The 24,888-nt window shown below is 41.8% G+C and overlaps 1 protein-coding gene across 2 annotated transcripts in view; it reads left to right on the top strand.

Annotated features, from left to right (window-relative positions):
• Positions 1-24,888, top strand: part of nfatc3a (nuclear factor of activated T cells 3a) — a 62,522-nt gene that overhangs the window by 19,642 nt on the left and 17,992 nt on the right. For both annotated transcript variants that reach the window (XM_010730684.3, XM_019278881.2), the window contains exons 2-6: positions 340-1,522; positions 6,340-6,502; positions 19,154-19,353; positions 19,876-20,048; positions 20,342-20,482. In XM_010730684.3, coding sequence (XP_010728986.2) covers positions 340-1,522; positions 6,340-6,502; positions 19,154-19,353; positions 19,876-20,048; positions 20,342-20,482 — 1,860 coding nt within the window. The remainder of the gene's footprint in view (positions 1-339; positions 1,523-6,339; positions 6,503-19,153; positions 19,354-19,875; positions 20,049-20,341; positions 20,483-24,888) is intronic.

Genomic DNA, 24,888 nt, shown 5'->3' with positions numbered 1-24,888 from the left:
ACTCAGTGTAATGACGCATTACGTCATTTTATCTTGTGCCTTCTGAAAGTATTAGACAGTTAGAGGAGAGTCCAAACCACTTCTCTGTTCTCTGAAACACAACCTCAGATGTGTCACTACCCTCTGAGGTCTAATAAGTTATTCCAAGAATGTGGCTTAAGGAACTGTGACACAACTAAGGTGTAGTCTGTAGAGAGTTAGATTTTGCTTTAACGTACGTCTTCATTAACTCAGTAAAGTCAAGTTAAAGAACATAAAGAAAAAAAACAACAGTAGTAACTGTAACTTGTATATATCTGGATTGCTGTATCTGAATCGTCTCTTCTTTTCTTCTCCTAGATCTGGAGCCTGATGACAACACATCGTTCTACATTCTAAATGTGGGCCAGCCCCAGTCTATGGTCACCAACCACCAGACTATTGGCCTGCCTCGTCATGGCATGCAGTCTCACTCACAGGTCATCAGCACTTCCCCACGCTTTCAGTCACACAAACCAGGATCTGAGCCTCCGAGCTATGAGGCACAAGACTCAAAGTACGGTACGTCCCCACTGCTGCCCTCTGCTCCTGTGGAGGCACCGAAGGCCTTTGAGTGCCCCAGCATCCAGATCACCTCCATCTCTCCTAGCTGCCAGCAGGAGATGGATGCCAATGATGAGGATCTCAGGGCCAATGGCCCTGATGGGGACTACCACAGTGATAGGCCCCTGTCCAGAGACCACCTGTATTTGCCCCTGGATCATTCATACCGGGACTCTTCGCTCAGCCCTAGCCCATGCAGCAGCCTCTCCTCTAGGAGTTGGTTCTCTGATGCCTCCTCCTGTGAATCATTCTCACACGTCTATGATGATGTTGATTCAGAGCTAAATGAAGCGGCTGCCCGGTTCACCCTGGGCTCCCCGCTTACTTCCCCAGGCTGTGCCTCCCCTCAAACCAGTAGCGGAGTTTTGGAGGAGCAGCCCCACTGGCAGCACCACCACCCTGCCTTTGTGCAGCACTCCCACTCCATCACCCTGTCACCCCGACAGTCCCCCTGCCACTCGCCACGCACCAGTGTCACTGATGAAAATTGGCTCAGCCCGCGACCACCTTCCAGGCCCTCCTCGCGTCCCACCTCACCCTGTGGGAAGAGGCGACACTCTAGCGCCGACATCTGCTACGCCGGTTCTTTGTCGCCTCATCACTCACCGACACCCACACCAGGACCTTCACCTAGGGGTAGTGTGACAGAGGACACCTGGGTTGGCAGTCCCTCTGTAGGCATGTCGCCCTTCCAGTGCTGCCCATCTGAGGCGGACATCCCATCCAAGACAAGGAAGACCTCACAGGACAGAACAGCTATGCAGACTGGGAAAGGGGAGCTGGGACTAGATGACCAAGGAAATATGTCTCCTAATCTAGACTCTCCTTCAGATGAGGCCCTGCACAGCCTGAAGAAGGATGGGCCTGGGGAACAGTTCCTCTCAGTGCCCTCTCACTTCTCATGGAATAAACCCAAGCCTGGTCATACACCTATATTCAGGTAAATTTGCTGATGTTGAGAGTAAGCAAAAAAAATTTTTTAATTCAGCTCCTTCTCACACTTGCTATTATCTTATACGGCCCAGACAAATGATTAATTCAGATGAAGACGCTGCTGAGATGTGAGAGAGGAAGTATCTGGAAAATTCAAACGTTTTTTTATCTTTTTCAAAAGTCAAGTGAGGACATTCATAACTGCTTGAAATAGCTATCTTTTGCAATCCATTTGTTCTATTCTACTTCCTGTTTGTATCTGAGACTGTCTCACTGACCGTCACAGACCACAGTATTAGTGTGGAGTAGATTCTTACATCCTTAAACTTTAAAATGTTATTACCTTAGAGCCAAAGCCAGAAGATGGTGTGGCGATAACTGCCTCTTTATCAGTATTTTTGTGAATTATTAATGCAATCACCACTTGGCAAGACAGTACATGTTGTCAATCTTAAAAGCAATTAGTAGGTCAAGGCTAAACAATAGCCCTCAGTGGTGAATGTTTGTGAGTGCTGTAAGCTGTCATAAAGATTTCAAACTCTTTTTGATCTCGTGGAGAAGTGTAAAAAATGCAGTGCAGCAAATTAGTATCAAATGGCAAGTTAGATGAATGATAGGCCTGTTGATGGATCAATGTTCAGTAACGGTGGAACTTTGAGCTTTGTATCAACAGTATAAATCTGATTTAGTTACACTGTAGAGTAATACAAGTTTATTAGTGTGCGGAGGTAAACACGGGGACACAGCACCGACTACTCCAAACACAGACACACGTGCAAACACACAGGCACAATCTCCACATTAAAGAGTGATGGCTGCAATCAGAAACTCATGGGAGAGGAGTCTGCTGTCTGTTCTCCAATGTGTGCAGCAGATGAAGAGGCCTTGTTTGTGTGCACTGGCCCCTAGCACTGTAAATCAGCACAGGGCACATATGGCAAGGGGGCCACCACACATACACACACACAGGCGTAGACATAACACAAATGCTTGTTCACACAGACCTAATACTCTGGTAACATTGTCTACTCTATGATGAGTCACACTTTGATCTTTGCATCCTTCTACAGCTAGGATAGTAACTGAATAATGTTTGGTGCTTTATCATGAAGAACGCAGAAACTAAGCTACGACTTTTTTAAACTTTACAGTTTACTCCAATTTCTTTATATTCCTTATACTTATTCCTACTAAAATACTGTACCATTGTCCAACCAGCCTTTAATGGTGACTCATTGTGGCATAAAATACAGACTTCAACAGCAGAGAGTCATGTCGAGTCATGTCGAGTCATGTCATGTCATGTCATGTCATGTCATGTCATGTCATGTCTGCCATGCGTTCGAAGGCTGTTGAGTCGTATGTATGCATGCACATGTGTATTAGTGGTGTTTTGAACAGATGGCCCAGATGAAATGGGTGGGATTGGGTTAGGGTGGGTAGGATTAAAAATTGTTAGGGTGTTCAGACACCTACTTTTATAAAGCCCCATGCCTTAGTCCCTGAGCTGTGTACAATAAGATATGAGTTATACATGAGTTGGTTGCTTAAAGGTTTATTTAAACAAGAGGCCAATATCACTCGGTGGCAAATACACTATGCTGTCGTCAAGTCAAGCAGAGCACTACATCACTGGCATGAGTAAATTAAATATTAGCCTTTTGGGCTATTCGCTGTATTTTTAGTGTTTGAACCTTAAGAGCCGGAGTGACAGAGAGAAAGAAGGGGATAACCCTCAGGGTGAGAAATGAAGCCTTACTTGTTGGCAGCAGCAGAGGTAGTGATGGCATCATTGGTTAGAGGTTATATGTACAGTATATTTACCTATAATCCACGAGGGAACCAGTAAAAGCCTCCAGTTTCCAGGAAGTAACTCTAATTGGCTTTCTATATAAAGCTGTAAGAAAACAATATAAACCTGCACTGTTTGATATGCATTGATAGGCACATTGATACATCTATTTGTGTAACTGGTCTCCTTTCTTTGTGTCTTAAAATGTGACTCGCATTCATGCAGTGTGTGTAGGTGCAAGATTACCTAATTCATGGATGTAAAGGTCGCTAGAGGGAAGGTGGATACTATAGAGACTAGGTAGGTTGGAGGAATATGATTGGGCTGGGAGCCCCTACTCCATGGCTTAGACATTTGAGAAAGATTATGCTATGTCAGGACATAGGCCTCCACCCCTGCTCTGCTCCGTCACAAAGCTCATATTTCCTCTGTCCTCCTCTACTCCTGTTACCGTAGCAGCCATGCAAACCCACACTTCCTGGGTGGTTATGTCATGGCTGCCTGGAGGAAAACATCAGGGTTAGGAGGTTAGAGTGTAAGATCTTAGATAGAGCTGCCGTCAGGTGAAAACAAATAAAAACTTAAAAGGATTGAGAACCGCTTTCTGTTGAGTATCGGGTATTGCAACAGAAAATACATTTATCATTGCAGTTACTCAACACACATCGCCATACATTATAAACCTTGTTTTCAAGCAGGGTGATATTTGACTGTTCATCACTACTATTTGCGGTACATTTGCCTATAATCACATCTAATTTGCACAACCAGGCCGGTTCGTCTAGTTAGTTTATGTAAAAATTTAAAACCGGAGATGTTTTTTTCATGTGGTTGAGGAATCTGCAGAATGTGGCTCAGTTATATTTGTAACCACAAGGCTACATTTAGTTTCTCAAAACTACAAAATCATCAGACACATGCCTTTTCATTCCAAAATGCAGTCTTTCCTTTGCATTTGGTGCCAGTCTCTAAGACAGTTTATAAAGTGAAATGGCTCCACTGAAAGCCCAACTCACATGTCTTTAATTCAGCCTGATCAGATTGGTCTACACGTAGCCAGCACTTGACAGACATTTGGAAAGGGAAGAATTAAGGGAGTCAACCATGCTGGCTAAAACTTAACAAACTTTCCCTTAAAAATTATTTGTACTGTCAAAGATCTATCGTGCAGCTCAGACTCAAAACGTTTGCATGCCATGAGACTGTACCGCCTCGGATAGAGACAAATAAAAGCTTATGCCACCATGTAACAGGGGGCACAAAGAGCCTACAGTGGCCAACCTTGAGTTAGAGATCAGTGTGTAGCATAGGATGTCTGCCCCTCGGCCCATGAGACAGCACGAACTTGCAGCTGCCTACAGTACAGAGTCAATTCACTGACTCAGGCCTGACATACACAGCCATACGCATACAGACACACGTATGTGTGCACACAGCGGGAGTGTGCATGCGTCCATAAGCACACAGTTTAATTTATGATTGTGTATACTGCTGTGCTAAAATAAAACAATGGCACTTTGTAACTGCTGCCAGAGAAAACACCTGGGTGACACATATATAGCTCGTACTGCCCTACAGTAGGCTTCTTTGGATCATAAATAATTAATTGCGTACACCATCAAAATGTGACCTGGGTTACATTGTGGCTTTTACTACAGTTCAAGTACCTTGCCAGGTTAGACGTACAGAATTTATTGTAGTCGTTCTGTACAGATATCAGAGGGTACAATTAAAAACGTAGATTTGCGTAAGCAAAAGTATGTGTGAAATAAGTAATCCAGTAATAAACCTTTAATCTAAAGAAAACTTTACAAACTGTGGATGTTCTGGAAAGGTCTTTTGGTAACCTTTAAAGCTGTCATACACATAATGATTATGACAGTTAGTATTAAAATAATAACAATAAAAATGGCAAATTTAAACCGTGATGAATTGAGTTGCGGTACATGAGGTATAGTTCATTCGGTTTATTTTTTTTGTATTTTTGGGCACTAGGGCATGTGGCACTGTAGTCCAAAATCATTATTTCGTTCATTCTGGAAATAAATTATAATGAACAATAATAAATACCACACCATTTGGAAAAGGTTACGACTAGGTTGATGCTAATGGTTGATGCCAGTGTTTACAAAATGTTTTGAACTAATGCACTCAGATGGAGAGACCCATTTTCCCCCCGCAGAAGGCCATTGAGTGTTTTATTTTCGAGTGCAGCTGTTCAAATATGATTGGGCCTACACAGATGAAAAAAAAAAAGAGAGAGGCTGAGAGGAAAAACACACAATGCCAGCCCGTGTTACACTATTGCACTACATGTACCATATACATACAGTATGCACACAGGCTCGCACACACACAGAAATTTACTCACTGTCTGACACACTTGCGTCCTACCACCCCTTCACTGACCCACACAGAAGACTCACAAAGAAAAGCCCCCCTTAGAAAATGATTCACCCTTAAAGTCTTAGCATGACCTATAACAAGTGTTATGTTTAACAACAGGATTAATGCATGTGGGCATTCCAGTGATTCACTGTCTGGTGGGGCTAAGTGCACTACATCTTACACCCCCTTTTTGCACCTATTATACTGTCTCAAACTGTGAAAGGGGAATGCCACCTTTTCAGCTTTTGAATGTTTTCAGACAGCCTTAAGACAGGTCATGTCAGCAGCCATAAAGTAGAATGAGAGGTTGTTTTGCTTGACCGTACTCTGTGATGTCTCATAGATTAACATGAATAATTTGAAATGTGGAAAATCTGAAGGTGTGAGCAGTTAAGCAGATTTTCTGGGGGAAATTCTTACTACTTTTTTTAAAATGTTCTTTCTCCACCAGTGATAAGACTCTCTCTGTCTCAGGCTTCAGGGCTGTTTGTTCATATGTATGTTACTTCAACCACAAACCTTTCCACTGTATGCTTTAAATGCATATTTGAGCTATTTTATACACAGTGTCTTTTCTAATGGTTTCATACTGAAGCTCTAATATACTCTTCCTCTCTGTGTGGGTGTGTTCATTCTCTCCTCAGAACCTCCTCACTGCCTCCTCTAGACTGGCCTCTGCCAAGCCAGTTTGGCCAGTATGACCTGAAGATAGAGGTGCAACCCAAAGCCCACCACCGAGCGCACTATGAGACAGAGGGCAGCCGAGGAGCGGTCAAAGCAGCATCTGGTGGCCACCCACTTGTCAAGGTAACATATCTGGGCATTTTCCCACATGGCTGGGGCCCTTGCTTCTGCTCAGTCATAAGCAGTGTCATAAACATCCACCATTTTGTAGCTTAAACCTGAAACTAGGAAGACCATTTTCCAAATACTAAGAAGCTTAGTGGTGAAACAAATCTCATGCATAAAACTAAACAAAATCTCTTTTATAGAGCAGAAAACTAAATAGAAAATATGAGAAGTAATGTCTCTACCATACTGAGGATACAATTTCCTTTTTCCTGACGTCAGGACTGATTTATTGTCTGTGTTAACATGATGCTTGCCATGCATTAGTTAAGTTAACCACATAGCCAAGACGTCAGCTCTTGCAGCCGTCAGTAATGAAATCTAACATGAAAGGAAGGGAAATAAGCTCAACAGGACTTTTAAATATATATGTGTATGTGTTTGGCCCTTCAGATATTTAAATCATTATTGGCCTATTAATAAATACATCAGCTGAAGGAGCATTACATTGAGGGTTTCATTTTACATATTTGCATGTGTGGACTGTCACATGGATACTCTCCTGCAGCAAGACTGTCAGTCAACCTGTTGAGGCAGGAAGCAGACAAGCAAGCAGGAAGGCAAGAGAAATGTCACTGTAGCCCAATCAGCTGGTCTGTCATTTGATAGTACCTTGCGAGAGACTAGGTGCTATCATAGAGCTATGGCTGCTTTTCTGTCGGAGAGTCGTGAGTGAGAGAAAGATAGAGAGAGGGAGAGCAAGAACGGAAGATTTCAGTGGCATTAATATTTTAAGAGCACAGTGACTAGCTTCCTTTGTGAGTATGAATAAAAGAGGGCCTTTGAACTGAACCATGACTATTGCTATGGATCCCTACAATGGCTGAGTTCAGTCAGCCCAGTAGGATTGCCATGTACGGTCCACTATCCTCTGTATATCTTGCAGTGACTCTATTAGCATTACAGTGGCAGCTACGTTATTGTCTTGAATTTTGGAATACAGTATTTTATCTAAAAAAAAAAAAAAAAAACATCTTGATCTTGTTGCCATAGTTTTGTCTTTTCATGACTTTGAGTACAGTATTATTGATCCCAAATGCACTATTGTGGCACCCCACATGCAAAATAATGTAAATATGAAAATCTTATAAATATTTCATCTGTGGTAAAACATGTAAAATAGATCGGAGGCAGTGGCCAAATTTGTAATTGTATTGGCAATATGTGTTATTATTGCTTGGGACTATAGAGGAGAATTAAATCATGTTAATTCAATCAACCACTAATTATAGACAATATACAGAAGATAAAACAATTAAAGGAAATCTAAAAATCAAACAGTTGTGGACATACATTTTTCGGAAACAACAAGTAAGCCCAAATTGCTGCCATTTGTTGCTTTAGAAACAGCCTCATGTCCTCATACATTCAGCCATGCAGGCTCCCTCCAGGCCAATCATTAACCATTTCAACCTCGGTTAGACCCAAGATTCTCTCCTGCCATATGTGACGATGCATAATTTAGCTGTCAAATGTTTTCAACCAAGCGCTTGCCATGCTTGCCCTCATTCCTCATCGCCAGAGGGAATAGTTTGGTCATAGCAGTTTCCTTGCAGACACTAGTGAGCAGAGAGTTTAGATCTCGGGTCAGACAAGGCATTTTCAAAGTTCATGTCAAAACTAGCTGTAATCTTTTCTACCTGTCAGTGCAGCTGGTTTTACTATATATATTTATATGTATTACATGTCATTTGTTTGATGTTTTTTATGGTTGTTTGTTTGTTTTGGGCTAACCATTGACCAAGATTAGAATCTAAAGTAGCTCCAATAATAGCAACGCAAGGAGGCAAAAACAGATGATAAGCCACAAGAGAAGTTACGTTTACTCCCACTCATGTACTTTTAGTCAGATGAGCAAGGTTTACAAATTGCTTTGTTCTGTTCTTGATAAATTGCCATAAAAAGTCTCTGATTAAAAACGATTTGGCTGGGTGCCTAGACCTGCGCCGATAGTTCAATAGTACAAAAAAAAAAAAAGTGAAAGAATTCAGTAGCGGTATGCAGAATAAAGAAAATCAAATGCTGGAACGAACTTTCATGATGACACTGACAAACAGGAACGTGTTATCATGGTCAGAGGGAGCAGACAGAGCGAGAGAAGCACACAGAAAACATTTGCTTGTTATGAGCAGTGGTTTTGCAGAGCTCTGTGCACAGAAAATGTGTGGGTGAATACGCTTTATGAGGGAGGGAGGGTGTAGAGTATTAGTATACCATAGTGTAGTATACTAAACTCGGCAGTAATTTTACGATACTTTAACACAACTTGCCTTTGGGTGTTTTTTTTTTTGGGTGTAGATACTAAAAACAGTGGCAATCAACATCAGAATGGACAGCTGCCTTGTGCTATGTGATGATAGACAGTATCAGCACTTGTGCAGCAGGTCTAACAGTCCATCTTTGTTTACTAAACACCCACTCCTCTATTGTTGCTTGTCTACTTCGCCTCGTTTTGATGCACTGTGCAAAAAATGTACTATATTGAAAAGGTCGTTTCTTCACCCCGTGATGCTATGATTGTTTTTATAGAAACACATTTACACACACTCGCACACATTGCGCTTTGTATTATTGTTTGAGGTTATCAGAAGAACATGTGTTAGTATATGAGGTCAAAGGATGTTAACATTTCTGTAAATGTGCCAGCGTTAGCCAGCTGGCTAATTTTCAACTGCGTGTCCTCGTGTTTTGAAACCTACAAAGTGAGACGACAAAGCATCAGTGCAATAACAGAGCAGAGACAAACACCATTTTGGCTTTAGCATGCAACATGAGGCCACAAAATACAGATATACAGATTAGCAATAAACAGTAGTCAGTCGACTCAAAGTCATTCAGTCACTGTTTTCACTGTGTTAACAAGCTTGCACATATCATGTTTCCCAGGTGCAATGTAGGTGTGAACAAAGTTGTTCCCTAGAGGCAGAATGGCACAGGTACCAGGATGTGTGATCGCAGCCTCTCTGCCACAGAATTTGAATACCTAGATTGGGCATTTTAACCCTATTTCAGATACTATCAACATCAACAATTTTTGCAAGCAGCATTAAGAATGCACTTTTCTTTGTTATTATGGCAAACATTGGTATAGAATGAGAGATATAGAAAAAACAGAAGTGTGATTTGATTGAATAACTTCATAGCCACTGTAATGATTATTCTATTTTTCTTCTATTCTTCTATGCCACTCTCCACTCCACACTCAAATCGTCCTTTACAACTGAAGTTCCATATTTTTGACCTTTGATAAACACTATGATACTCCAGCAGTTGCCTTTCTTCTTTTTTCCCCAGCGGGAACCCTCTTATTCTCCTCGGGTCTTGACTCTGGTGGTGTGATGTCACCAGATGACGGCATAGCTGCCATCTGGACATGGTGATGACTTCTTTTTGTGGCCACGCTTGTTGCCCAGATCAATGCACTACTGAGCTGCTGTGTCAACAGAAAAACAAGAGGATGTCTGAGGAAGGAGCAGTGGGGCGGGTCTAGTTTACATGTGTTAAAGATCAAAAAATGTTTGCGTTGTACTGTTAGTGTGTATGTCAGAGAAGAGGGAGTTATCTTCTCTTTGGTTTGTTAATCTGAAATTCTTCTGGCCTTGTGTTTTCCATCAGCCCTGTGTCTGTTAGGGAGGGATGCATTTGCGTCTCTGGATATCTTTGATGTCTTCATCTGGCCTGTTTGAAGTCAGCAAACTAGGATTTCTTCTTTTTTTTTTTGACATTTGTATTTTGGGATATTACAGTAAAGAGTTGGAGCAGGTGTAGCCCTGAGCAGCATATGCCACTCCATATTGCCTGGTATAGTCCGGTAGAGTCATGGGTGATAGTAGCTGTCAAGAATTAAATTACGTAGATGTGTCCTCTTGTATGCAGATATTTTTTGTCACTATAACTTAAAAAAACGTTAAATGTTAAATTTTGTATATGGTTTTGACATGACCAGAAATGGATAATAGCTATTGTTTAGAGATGAAAAAAATCAGAAACTGAAGATATAATCTAGTCTGTGCATTTTTACATTTCACTGACGTTAAGAAAGTTTATATATGTGGCTTGAGGGCAACTCTGTGGTGTGTAATCAGGTTTCCTTCTGTCGTGAATGCTTTCTCTGAAAGTGCTCTGGTAGCTGCAATGCTTACTTTCTTTTATACCGGTTTACTCACTTTGGAAAGTTCACTTCATGTACTGCCACAGCTGCTTGGGGTTGTGGGTCCGTCGTTCATACTGGGGGGGATGTTCCTGGTCTTGAAGTGGCAAGAAGCTCAAATTTGATGGAGCTATATAATTCTGTTAGGTTACCTTCGGTTGCTACTTTGAAGCTTAGACAAGTCTCTTTTAGCAGGTGAAGTACCGGCTTCAAGTAGTGTTTCACAGTAACATAATCTGTACCCAACTAGGGCTTTATTTACGAACTCAGGGATGTTTCTATCTAGCCATGTAGGCACCAATGTATGGTCTTGTGTTCGAGCTGTTGATTTCATCACCTTTAGGTGTGAGTCCTACCAGGTGTTTAACTGATCAGATCACACATCAGCAAACTATGAGGCCCCTGTAATATGGCTTTTTGTCTCTGCGATTTGTAGCCAGGTTTTGATCAATCTTATTTATGTAGTTTTACATTCAAAAGTTAATCTTTTTTTTTTTTAAACTGTAAAGAAAAAAAATCGACCCTTTCTGCAAGAAAATCGCCCAGTTTCTTCGTGCAAGCGTTTATGTTCGTTTATTATGGCTTTAAGTTACTCACGCCTCTCACCCAGTGTTTCTCATCCAGATTTCAGAGAGCCTGTGTAGGATTTAATTGCTCAGTCGAACAGCAGTTTTGGGTCAGTGATTTCTAACCTGCGGTTTTGGGCCCCAGACACAGGATGTAGGAGCTGTTAAGACATGCTGCCAGAGAAAATAAGAAGCACTGAGGGGATCCTATTGTACAGCTCAAGTCGGTTTATATTAATTTGTTGTTTAACGTTATACAACCTGATGTTGTGAGCTGGTACTCTGTGTGTCATTCTGTGACTTTGAAAACAATAAGAGTGTGTAGACATGCCTTTGAATTCTATGTCACCGTAACTTGTTCTCTGGCAACACAAGTACATTTACTCCCTCAAGGAATAAAACGTGACACTGCAGTGTGACCGGCTTGTCTCCTAGTACTAATAAGTAAGACACGAGAGTGTTGATCAGCTGTTGATCAGTGATCTAAAGAGAGACGGGGGGGTGTCATAAAGCCTTGGCTGACTAGCAGTCAGCTCCTTTTCTGCCTGTGTACGGTAGCCAGACAAACAGAAGACAAGCGTGACAGTGTTTACATTGAATTGTTTTGACAGACATGATTCATTGCACTGCGTTCTGTGAGGAATGCTTAGTATTCCTATTCAAAGACTTATACTGACTGCTAATGATAGTTACTAGCCACAGCGCAGCTTTGTTGAGGTTCTTCTGTCAGCGATGTTTGGGTCAATCGAACAGTTAACTCTTTTTTTATGTGTAAAGCACAACAAAATAGGAAGCCTGGAACAGACTATCTACTGGTTTCTGGGGGGAAAAAAGGACTTTCTCATTTAAAAAGTAGGAAACTTAAAAAACAAACATTGAGCAGTTTTGAGGCTAATAAAAAAATGAGCTAAGATCCAAATATTTCTATGTCTATGCAATATTGTTGGCCACCTGACCTTTTTGAAATGAATTGTACCATTGCTGGATGGCCTCATCTGTGCCTGGCTGTTTTAGCCATTCCTCTGGGGCTAGCTGCAGACCATAATCGGTACACCTGTTGCTAGGAGACATATAAGTCCAAAGCCTCTCTGGCTGGCTGAGGTATCCTTGTGCGTATTTAACCAGCTTAATTGAGTGGTGCTGCACCCACACAAATATAAGGAGCCCCTCTGGTATTACCTGCTGTTATGGATAGAGGCAGGCAGACACAACAGAAAAAAGGCTGTCAGATACAGCGAAGAAACAGTCACAGTACACAGCGCACAGCCAAATGAGTGCACAGAAACGCAGCGTAGGACTGTGCCTTATTACAAGTGTGAAAAAAAAAAAGAGAGACAGTCGGAAAACATATCAAGTCCATGTGACAGTTAATAAATCTAAATGAAGCCGTGGTGTCTGGTAACAAGGATCTGAAAGAGAATATGACAGAAGCTGTCCAAGACAGCCTTATATTTCCACTGGGTTGGATGCAATAAACAATTTTGATCCCAATGCTTGAATGCATGGCTGTGACCCCATTGCTGCCTCTCTGTCTATCTGTCTCTGTCATTCACTCTCAGTCTTTTTTTTTTCTGTCCGCCTCTCTCTACCTGTTTCTTCTCTGCTTTCTTTTCTCCTCCTCACTTTGCGCCTCAGTGAAGTTTGTCTCTCTCTGGCACACAGCTGACCCTCTCGCTAGACCGGCCGCCATAATGGGGGGGAGACACACAGACAACAATGCAGGGCCATGCGGTTTGCACTGCGTGAACTGGCTGGAGCTGGTGTTGCTTTGCCCCAGGGCTGTATTTGATGTAAACATGTTGGAAGCTTGGCTCTCATTTGTTGTAATCAGGCTTAGCGCACAGCGAGAAAACAGTCACTGAAAGGGGGAGAGAGAGGGAGAAACAGAGGTGTGTGTGTGTGTGTGAGAGAGAGAGAGAGAGGGAGAGGGAGAGTGGGGGAGGATAGAATGGGGAATAAGAGGAATTGAGTTTGGACCAGTCTAGCAAGGCCATATACAGCCCTCATGCGGTATACAGTAAACGCTCCTGTGTGTGTGTGCGCATGTATTGACCTTGTTTAAACAAACAGTCAACCGGCCCCCTGGCTCTCTCTGCCCTCCCTAGTGTGCTGGGCAAACAGCAAGCTTGTGTGAGCTGTGCTGTGTGTGTGTGTGTGTCCATAGATCCCGGGCCGTTGTGCCACAGTGCCACAGTAGGGAAACCACTGCCAGATAAAATGGACCCACTCGTGACCTTGACCACCATTGCTCTGTTTTTACATCTGTTGCACACACATGCTAGCCAGACTGTCACACACACACACACACACACACACACACACACACACACACTCCCTCTCTCTCTCTCTCTCTCTCTCCGTCTCATACACATCCCAAACCTTTCTAAGGACTACAGTATACACCAAAGTTAGTGTGCTTAAATCCACACATTCTAACACACACACCCTCTCCGACACAAGCTCCAGGGCTGTAGTTTACACCAACGTGAGTGTACGTAGCTGCTCGCTCATGGACACACACACACACACACACACACACACGCACACACACTCCTGCATAGACACAGAGAGTCTCACCATGGCAACAGTGGAGCAACACAGGGAAACAACTTGGCAGAGTCAGGCGCTCGCTGTGAGAAAGTGTCGAGTTACGGCAGAGGGCTGGAGCTGAGGTAGGTGAGAGGCGAGGACAGGGACGGAGAGGAGAGAGTGACAAAGGGAAAAGAAGAGGGAAGAGATGAAAGAAAGATGGGGAGCTGGGATAAGAGAAGGGTGGGAGGAGGAGGAGAAGGAGGAAAGATGAAAAGAGGAGAGATAAAAAAGTGGGGAGTTGATAAAATTAGAAAAGGAGATAAACATAAAATGAATGAATAGTTGCAGGTAGTTGTTGATAAAACACTGTATGTGAAGTGAGGTAGCGATTTGCCGCAGGGAGCAGGTGACGTTCTCCCTCTTGGCGTTGCCCATGTACATATCCCATTGTCGAACCTCTCAGAGCTCAGATCAGCTCTCACTACAGCTGTCATTTTTTGTAACACAAGTTAAAACGCTTTGGTGTGTGTATGCCTGAGCGACTGTCTGTATGCATGTGTGTACGCTGTGATGGGAGATGTTTTTCCCTTCAGCTTGCTAGCTTTATTACTGGATCAGTGGAACAGATGAAGGCCAAAAATAAGTGGGGACTTTATTTAGTCGGAGCTGAGTATGTAACCGTATCCAGCGGTTTTATTTTAGGGGAGAGAGTTCATCCTAAACTCGATCCACAGTCAGAAGCAGCAGCAGCAGCCGTAAGTTAGTTACAGGCTTCAATGAGCACAGACCCGAGGACATGTGACCGGTTTTAATGTCAGTGTGGTTTAATATAAGAACTGATCTCTGTCAGGCCTCAGTTACTTGCTGACTGACCAGCTGGGCTCATTACACTCTGGACAGGCAGAAAGGTGAGGAGTTGAAAGTGCAGAGACCACCCTCCTGTGGTATTTCACACTCAAGCATAGATTTAAAGGGGTGGCGGAGGGGTGACTCAGGAATGTGAAACAAGTCAAGGGTGTGTGTCGTGTGCTATTCACTGTTGAGAAGCCTCCTCCGCCTGGTATTATCCATGTGTGCTTGTTTACATGTCCCGCTGTTTGCAGGTGGTGCTTTACCCATTTTCTGAACTGAAGGTGCAAATGGGCCCCTGAAGTGTACTTGGACTTCAGTTTGAGGAGGGCATGGTGTCACTGTACTCAGCATTTTATACACAGTCTTAATGCTGTTTTAGGGATGCGTTTTAAAGCCAACTGAACTTGAATTCAAATTTTGCATCAATAAAAAATCATTTAATATTGTGCTATGGTATTGGAAACACTCACGACTTTGCACCTGCTCTTTTCCTGCTCAGCTTTCATCCCTCATGTATCAGTATCCGCAGAGCCCTTGTTGCTAAAGTAAATGTTATGCTTTTAACCAGCCCCATGGTGTGTGGTGACTCTGTCAGTTTAGTTACTTTTTATGGTTTATGTTTGTAAAACCTCTCTATTTTTTCACTTATCTAAATTGATCAAATTGAACCAAATTGAGGAAACACCAAACAGAACATAATTGTGTTTTTTAGCAACAGTTGTGACTGTGGCAGAGGGACTGAATTAGCCCAGGCTGTGTGGTACGTTTCTGTTTCTGGCCCGGGAGTGTTGATTCACTGGGACTGCTGAAGTGAGCCCTTTCTTTCTGGCCCTCTAATCAGGTTTTCCTGGTTGATTATTTGATTTGGAAAGAACTCCTGGCCTGCTAAGTGTATGTTTGTCAACACTCTGGCTCCACACCAAATCCCTCCTGTGCAGAGATGGAGAAAGAGGAACACAGAGAGAGGAAGAGACGAAGAGCGTGAATGGAAGGAAAGAGAAAAAAAAAAGAGGGACTTTTTTTGTTTCGTGGTGACAGTTCGTAATGTTGGGTAGAACTGAAAAACTGGAAAAAAAATAAATGAGACAACTTCTACTTTATGTAACAGAACAGAACCTCAGCAATTTCAGATGCTCAAATAGAAGATGTGTTCTCAGGGTTTTTATTTTATTTTTTATACATCCAACTGTCCTCAGAGATACATTCCTCCAGACACTGTTAACTCATTTTATGCTGTCTGGAACACACATGGTGCTGCGAATAAACATGCTCTGATTTATGGACACACACACACACACACACACACACACACACACACACACACATGCGAGTGCTGTCCGTCTGTGCTCACTTCCACACTGTGCAGACACGTTCATAAAACAAGCAACACAAGCCACAAGATTGTGACTCCATGCTTCTTTGAATCGAGAATAATGGTGTCATTTATAGCCATGGATCCATTCAGACCGGGGTGCATAATTACCTGTTAGCTTGTTACTAGCGAGATTTATACTTTCATGTGGCTCTTAAGATCTAATGTGGTTTTTAAAGATGAACCCATTACTGGTTATTATAGGGGCCTCATGCTGGTCCTCCGTGGTGCAACTTCCTTCCGATTACATTTCATGTGCCACATTCGCTGGGTTGATTCCAGTTTGACACGGGTGATGGTGAGAAAGCAAAGTGAGGAATTATTTCACTATATGCCGTAGCTGTCAGTCAAATTTCGAAGTTTGCTTGATTGAAAAAAAATTCAGGAAAAAAAGTTTTTGTCTGTACGTACTTTGCTGTACTGAGAAGGAAGCTGTCTCTCTGAACATCACGTCTCCTGCAGCAACGTCTGCACTACAAGGACTGTTGGCAAGCTTACAGAGCGCAGAGACACAGACGGACATTTCATTTAGTCATTTAGTCTAATTCAGACATGTCTTCATCACTGAGCAGTTAAGACACACGGAGGATGTGGTGAAGGAATATCAGCACACCTTGTAGCAGGGTTTTTTGCTTCAGAATAAAGCCTGAGGGTTGGAAACTTTAAAAGACTTAACAAGTAATCATTGATTTATTGGTGCTGATAAACAAACCTATGTCTGATTATGTCATTATACATAACGTCTTTATGGAAATACAGTAGTTCTTTCCAACAAATTTTTTGGTGAAGCAGAAGTTGGATAGATGCTTTGAAAAGTCCAGATAATATTTCAATCCTGAAGATGAAATCTCTTTTCAGTTAGCAGTCTTACCGTGTCTAATGTAAAATAAATTCCTTGTTGTTGCACAGTGGCCAGAATTGTAAAGGTAGATAATGTTTTTTTTTGTTATTCTTTTGCTTCTTTGTAAAAGGTTTTTCAAATTCTTGTCTGCACCAGTAGATAGATAAATGAACATAAAGTCTTTGGTTAAGTTGTATGAACCAGACAGCTTTGTGGCTTCTCCCTCAGTTCATTCAGAAACCGCCAGCCTAGACCTGCACCTCTCAGCCCAGACTTGTGTTTAGCCTTTGGCTTCTCCACTGCCAACGTGAGACACTGGGAAAAGCCTCAGAAAAGAAGTGTTCTGTATAACGCACTGCTACTTGGTAACGGGTGCTGATCTGATCATTCTTCTCATTCTCACATCTACAAAAGTTATACAAATACATTAAAGGTTACCATCTCATAACTAACTTTGTGTTAATTAGTAACAAGAAATCTAATGTAAGAAATATTGTTGTTCCCCTTGTATTACACCCTTCTCCTGGGAACCATTGGGTCTTTATTAGGCTCAGTAGTACAACCCTACAAGATTTTTATTCAGCTAAGAACAGTGAAGCATTATTAAGATTTAGGCTCAGTCGTCCTGCCTGCCTAGTATCTGCCTCTGGAGGCTCGTCCTTTCACATAACCCACTGTAAACACAGCATGTTTCCACAGCTTAGTTCTATATAGGTGCCCCCATACCTTGACTTCTTTCCCCTCAGGCGACCGTCTTAAAAACAGCATGTGAGGGGAAAAATGGAGGGCGTCCTGATTCCAGTACACTTTCTAGTGATGGAAATCAGTTATTTGATAATCCTCCTTTAGACCAAAGTTTAATAATTGGCTTCAACCAAAAGTCGCAAGGAGCTGCATGCTTAGTTTCAAAATATTTGAAGCTAAGCATGCAGCTCTTTGCGAGCACTCTTTCAGGTACATGTGTATGTTTCCAGGGCCTGATTGAACCAATTAAAGCCTTTTTAATTTAGCTGGTTTTGGAACAGCACTGTACAAATCCCAAGCTACACCCACTTTCTCTCCTTCCACCCACCACACTTTCGTACCAAACATTGACACAGCGGTGTGTGACGCAAACCTGCAAGGCAGGAAAGGGTCAGTAGCCAGCTGTGGTGGGGTTGAGGCTTGGCAGTTCCTGGGGTGAAACAGCAATGAATGGCCTTGTTCTTTTCTGTTACCCTCAATGGGCTGCCCTCCGTCTGTGCTGGAGGTGTGGGCTACAAGGGCAGTAGGGTGGGAGTGTATATGTGCAGGGCGGGGGGATTGCCATCTTGCCGTCACGCGGTGTGCCAAGTACAACATTTCCACAGTAGTGGGATTGTGTAGCCTGCGTGTTTGTTCTGTCCCTCTGAGGAGGAAAGGTCCCGCTCTCCTTTCCATCTTCCCCTTGTCTCTACCCGACACGCAACACTTTTCCTTCATCGAACATCTCACCTGTCTGAGTGGAAACCGGGGTGCCAGTACTCTGCGATTAATGGAGAGTGCTGCTAGTCTGTGTACCCCATGCCAACCAGGTTGGCACACATGAACTGCTGGATTTGAAAAGGCTGTTGACATCTTTACTGGCATTTTTTTTCCTCTTTTAGCCACAGTGTAACCAGTAAAAGACTTTTTATATGCACAAGACCTCACAGGAGATTATGTGAATGATGCTATTGTATAATTTTATGTTAAATTTCTATATTTATTGAAGGAGAAGTTCAGTAGATATCTTAGTTTCTCATTTTTTTGGGTTTCTTTTCAGCCACGTTGGAAATCATCCTCATCATGGAACTGAATTGATATGACCATGTATTTGTACTTTTCATAATTTCTTCAAGACAATTCAGTGTTGTTTTCCTCCTAGATTTCTTTTTTGTGGTAGCCAGATTAGACGCAAAATTACTTCACTCTGGTCTTGGAACGATTAACTAGACAGGGGTTCAAGGTTCTGGTAAAGTTTTTTGAGGTAACAGTGTCCTCCACAGTATCCTCTTAAGGGGCAGGCATGCAAAAGGAAAAAATTATAAGACTATTAGTTGAAAACATCAGTGTCAAACTGGTTGGAGGCCAAAGCGCCAGATGAATCTCCAGTAGCCCTGCCAGAAATATCGCAACACCCTCGACCTGACATTTAGATTCCCTCCAAAAATGGTGGCCTTCTGAAGGCTGTGGAAACGAAGAGAGTATTCCTTTGTTCACACCTCTCATCTGGACCGAAGAACTCACATCTGTCTTTATTCTGTTTTTCTCTTGCTCTCTCTCTGTCGTGTCTCAGCTCATTGGCTACAACGAGAAGCCCGTCAACCTTCAGATGTTCATTGGAACAGCAGACGACCGTTACTTGAGGCCGCATGCCTTCTACCAGGTGCACCGGATCACGGGGAAAACCGTGGCCACAGCCAGTCAAGAAATTATAGTCTCCAGCACCAAAGTTCTCGAAATTCCTCTCCTTCCTGAAAACAACATGTCAGCCAGGTAGGTGTCAGACGCACTACAAGGTTACATTACTTAGTTATGAGCTTACCACCATGAAGGAAGCCCCGTCCAATGAAAGAATAAACACATTTATGATCATACAGGGTTGTAACATCTTCCAACAAGGGTTTAATAGATTTTCTTAATTTAAACCAACAGGAGAGTTGGTTGCAGAAGGAAAATTTGAGGGTTTCCCATGGAGCAGAGAAACAAACTTTGTTCAAATATTTATGATTCTGCATCACCTGAATGATTTTATTTACATAAGGTTTGGTTTCATTTATATTGGAACTCATAGGAAGGGGATTTGGTAGGGATTTTCTCATTTACAGCTGTAATAAATCATATTCACAGGCATTTTTATTTTGTGACTCAACACTTAATGTGCCACTCACTGCCAATCTCCTGCTGGGATTGTGGTTGTTTTTATCACTCCCAGGCCTTCACTTCTTAAATATATCCTAAAAGATCGCCATCCTGGTCATGCTGCATGGAGCCAACTATTTTTCCTCTACCTTGCAGTATCGACTGTGCTGGCATCCTTAAGCTGCGGAACTCAGACATTGAGCTGCGGAAGGGGGAGACGGATATAGGAAGAAAGAACACACGGGTCCGTGTGGTGTTCAGAGTGCACATCCCTCAACCCAACGGGAAGGTGCTGTCGCTGCAGGCTGCCTCTATTCCTGTGGAGTGCTGTGAGTGTCAACTTTGCGGAGTCTCACACACAAACACACAAAGTAGCAAGCTTGCAGTCTGGTGATTTAGGATGTGGATTTAATCTGTGTGTGCTCATTAAAGGTCACTTTAGAGAAGAACATCTGATAAATGTTAAAAATGTAAATGCATTTTGTTCTGTCTGTGGCATTGCCATGTATATTAGGTGTTCCTGTGATCTGCCTAACTGTAGTACATTCACAGTCACTACTAAAAACAGACTCAGCAAATGATCATCCTCTTTTCTCCTCACCCCCTGCTGTGTCTTTCCCAGCCCAGCGTTCAGCTCAGGAGCTTCCCCAGGTTGAGAAATCCAGCTTGACCAGCTGCCTGGTCAGCGGGGGAGAAGAGATGGTCATCACCGGCTCCAACTTCTTCCCAGAGTCCAAGGTCATCTTCCTGGAGAAAGGCCCTGGTAAGTTTTATGTCTACGCAGCAGTTTGGCTTTAAAACCTGCACTTCAGAAACAGCTTGTGCCAATTATGCACGTGAAGAGTGTTTTTTGGTTGTCTGACAGATCGTAGCAGAGAGGCCACCATGATTAAATCATTTCATGTGTCATTTAAATGTTGAGCAATCGTATACTCAGTGAACAAAGAGAAACTTTGTGTTGTTGTAACTTTGATTTTATACATCTATACATGAGACTAGATCCTGCAAATGTTGCAGGAGGTCCTGAAGATTTTATAGAAATCATGGCTGATACATGTGGGGATTGCTCTAAATGTCGATCGTACAGTAAATAGTTCTCTTAAATTTAAATCTAGACTGGTGTTCTGAAACATTTCAGTCTGGAAAACCAGTGCAGCTGGAGGAAAATGTGACTTTTGAGGTTTGAATCTCTATTTTGTAAGTAGCCAACCAAAACTAGCTTATCTACAGTGGGATAATCTTTTTTGCCCTTTCTCTCAAAATCGTATGAAGCCACTTTTTTTTTCTGCAATACTACAAAGAATTTGTTTCAGTATTTCTATCACACATTGATTCTCTCTGTTGTTTCTGTAATTCTAATCTATGATTGTCCCAGTATAATAAATATACCCAGAGGAAAAACATTTTCTTATGAATCCATTAAACCTAGCCCTGAATTCTTGTAACAGAATTTCTTAATCTATGTCTGTGTGTGTGTGTGTGTGTGTGTGTGTGTGTGTGTGTGTGTGTGTGTGTGTGTGTGTGTGTGTGTGTGCGCGAGTGCGCATCAGTTTTCAGGTCGTATCTGTCATGATCTCATCCTCAACAAGTTCTTTATTCCCACCGGACATTTTGTCAAAGATATTTATGGCTGCTTTGGCACTGTATACATGATACACACTTTACAGTGCAACTGTGCAACACTACAGTCAGCGCTCTGTTATTCTTTTGTATCAGGATCAAACCACCACAGTTTAGTTTAGTTTAGTTTAATTTATTTAAGCACTGTCATGAAGAAAATGAAAATGATTTGTTTTGATTAGCCTATGTGAAAATGAAAATATGCAAAGAATATATAGAAAATCCAGTTTTCACAGTGAAGGTAGGCAAGACTTTTTTTTTATCCCATGACTGTCCAAAGCAGACACACAGATATTAACAGGACAGGCAAATATGTTGCCATGCCAGTATGTTATATCATCAATATTGGTATTTTAGTCTCACACTTCACTATTCACAATTCACAATAAAAACAAAACAAAGCATTGTTTGCAGTTGGGAACCCGGTGCAGGATCACTGTCGCTGCAGTATTGAGTCCTCTTGGTTGCTTGCACCACCTTTATAGAGAGGGTGGGACCTTTGGGGCCATTATAAATGTAGAATAGAGAATTTCCTAAAATAAGTATTTGTGACTTTGAAAGTTGTTTATATCTGTTTAACAAATACTGAGGATAAAGAGATTACTTAGTTAAACTCCCTATTCATCCTTTTTTTTTTTTTTACTCACCTGTCTGTCTTATCCTCTTTTTTTCTCTCTTTTGTACACCACTCCGTAATTAAAGCACTTGTAATAGCTGCTCCCCTGAATGGAAATTTTAAATGGATAACATTCGTTGAGCCAGTCTGTGCCTGCCTGAGGTTGCTTTGTGATGTGGAGCAACAGAATCAAGTTCACACATGGCTGAAAGTTGAGTGGTGTTGCATTTGTGAGCGTGTGCCATTCTCTGAGATTTTCTAGAAAGAAAGAAAGGAAGAAAAAAAAAAGCAGCCTAGAGGAATGTTTTTAGCTCTTTGAGGTTTAATAGGTGAAGCATGGCAGAGAAAAGCCGCACGGTTGAAACAACTCACTGATGGTCAATTCTTTATCGCACACCAGCAAGTGGAAACCTTAGAGAGATGTATGTTGGGTAGGGAGGAAAGCTGGGGCCTGCGTGGTGCATGAAGGCAGCAGACTATGGAGGGAGACAGAAGGAATATGAAAGAGGAGGGGAAGATGATGTTGATTAGGTTTGTGTAAATGATCCCCCTCATCATGACTAATCCGCCTGCTTTAGTGCAGAAAGGCACTGATTGGACTAAGTATAGGAATGGAAGGAAAGAAAGAAAGAGAGGCAGTGACAGATATTTTTCCACCATCTCTCATAATTGAAAGACAACAGTAGATTCCCAAAGAATGGGCCTATTGTTGCTAGTACACAGAAATTACTGGATGGTACAGAGATCCTAGCATTAGTTCATGTGAGATCTGAGTGATTTTTAAAAACATCAAGATGTACGAAAATAGTGCAGGCACTATCTTTGTATGCTGAGCATAGCTTTGGTGTGATTCCTGTTTTATGGTAGCTGCAAAGTAACCTTTACGTACCTTTTACATTTTCTAATGGTAGGTGGATAATATGCTGAAAGATTACCCAAAGAAAGCCCTTTGCATGCTTGTAAAATATGTTTTAAAACTTATTTTCTCTTGCTTTTCCTGCTTTTACCAGTGGTCTGATATAGTACAGAGGAAAGAGAGGAGGAAAAAGAAAATACATCTGTTAGCTAACTAATTAATAAAAAATAAATAAATAAAAGTTATTTGAAGTCGTATTTAGGTAATGAGAAAGGATAAAAGGAAGAGGACAGGGGAGATGGATAATGGGACTTCATCAAACAATAAAGTTAGAAATAAGTCCATAATTGGTATGAGAATTTCAACTTTACAAGGATGAATGTTTATATAAAGGAGTGGACTTTAAAGGCCGTAACACTGGCTGCCTCGTGAATAGTGACTAACAGAGCGTGTGTACTCTGCAGCCACTGTGTTGTTTCTGTTGTAAAAGCCAAAGATATTACAACGTAAACAGTAATCACCTTCTTTATTTTCGCTCGGTCTCCTCCCCACCACCACCACCACCACCTCCCTTTTCTTTTCCCCGGACTGGGGTGTGCAGGCTGTCTGGATGATTCGAGGTATTGTCTTAGCGTGGTATGAGGTTCCTGTTAGTGCTTGTTGTCTGACAGAGCATGTGGGGCCCTTGCTCCTGCATGTTGAATGTCAACAAACTACACTGCAATAATGCACTGCTGTCAGCTGCAAAGATGTTCAAGGTCATTTGCCCATTGGAAGAAAAAAAAAAACCTGGCTTCTGCAGTACACGTTAAGCTCTTCCTTCACAATAGAGAGAAGCTCTTTAGGGTTATGATTGGGTAATGCACCAGTGGATTACTACACTAAGGCTAATGCCAGGGTGAGATCAGAAGAGGTAAATCACCAACTTAAAGCTAGAGTGTATATTTGGGTAGAAGGTTGAATAAAATAAATGTTACAGGGCTTACAGTTGAGTGCTTACTTTGCTTTTGCTTTTCTACATATAGGCTAGTTCTTTCTACAGACATGTTGCAGATGTCTGACAGTGGTATTTGGGGGAATCCTTTGGGTTTTGAGGAAGAGGCTATGCAGGTGCAGAGTATACTTCCACCATGTGAGCGCCATGAAATGGCAACTGCGAAATGAGTTTGCCTCAGCTGAGACTATACAGTACCAACTTAGTTGTCAAAGTTTTTATTCTTCTTGATGCTGCATTGACGGTAATTTCTTCCAACCACACGGCAAGCCTGTCAGTGTTTTCACCCCAACTGCTTCCCTTCAAGCAGCTGCCCTTAAGATGTCTGGCCAAATAATTAGATCCCTCATAGGAAAACTGGAAAGGATGTTTTGTAGCCAGAAACCTGGCAGTGTGTTAAGGCATTTTAAAATAAATGCAATTATTCCACTGCGCTCTCCATAATTTTAACCAGGCAAGACAAACAGCAGGATATTTGGACATTTGATTACTATTTAATAGCTGCTAAGATTTTCTCCATGGGGCTTCTGGGCCTTTTAAAAATTACATCATTTTGACGTGTATTAGTTCTCCAGGACAAACTGAAATCGTATGCCTTTCTGAAGCCTCGTGTGGTTCTTAGACCCTGTCTGTTTGAGAAAGCACTGTACACTGACATCATCTTTAGGAAAATAGAAAATAGAGAATTAGCTACTCCAGATGAGGAAAGTTACTTTAAAAAATATTGCAGTATAATTCAAAAAAGGGCTCTGAAGTATAAAGCTGTAGTCAATATGTTCATGTGTGGCCTGGGTTTATTTCTGCCTCTTTGTTAGTTATCAATGCAGATTATATTTTACAGATTATATCATTAACAATTCACTCGATTTTTTGTTTATATCCCCCTTTTTCCATCATAAAAAGTAGTTTCTCAACTGTTATTATTATTATTATTATTATTATTATTATTATTATTATTATTATTGCATATTTTTACATTAAAATATTCAAATGTGTTGGTTTCCTTATAAATATTTAAGTTTAATATTAAATGTAAAGAAACAGAGTTGAGAGTTTACTGTGGTATGTACAGTAAAAGTTTTC

This window comes from Larimichthys crocea, chromosome VIII (assembly GCF_000972845.2).
Source record: "Larimichthys crocea isolate SSNF chromosome VIII, L_crocea_2.0, whole genome shotgun sequence".
Lineage (NCBI taxonomy): Eukaryota > Metazoa > Chordata > Actinopteri > Sciaenidae > Larimichthys > Larimichthys crocea.
This window is presented reverse-complemented; position numbering and strand designations above follow the sequence as displayed.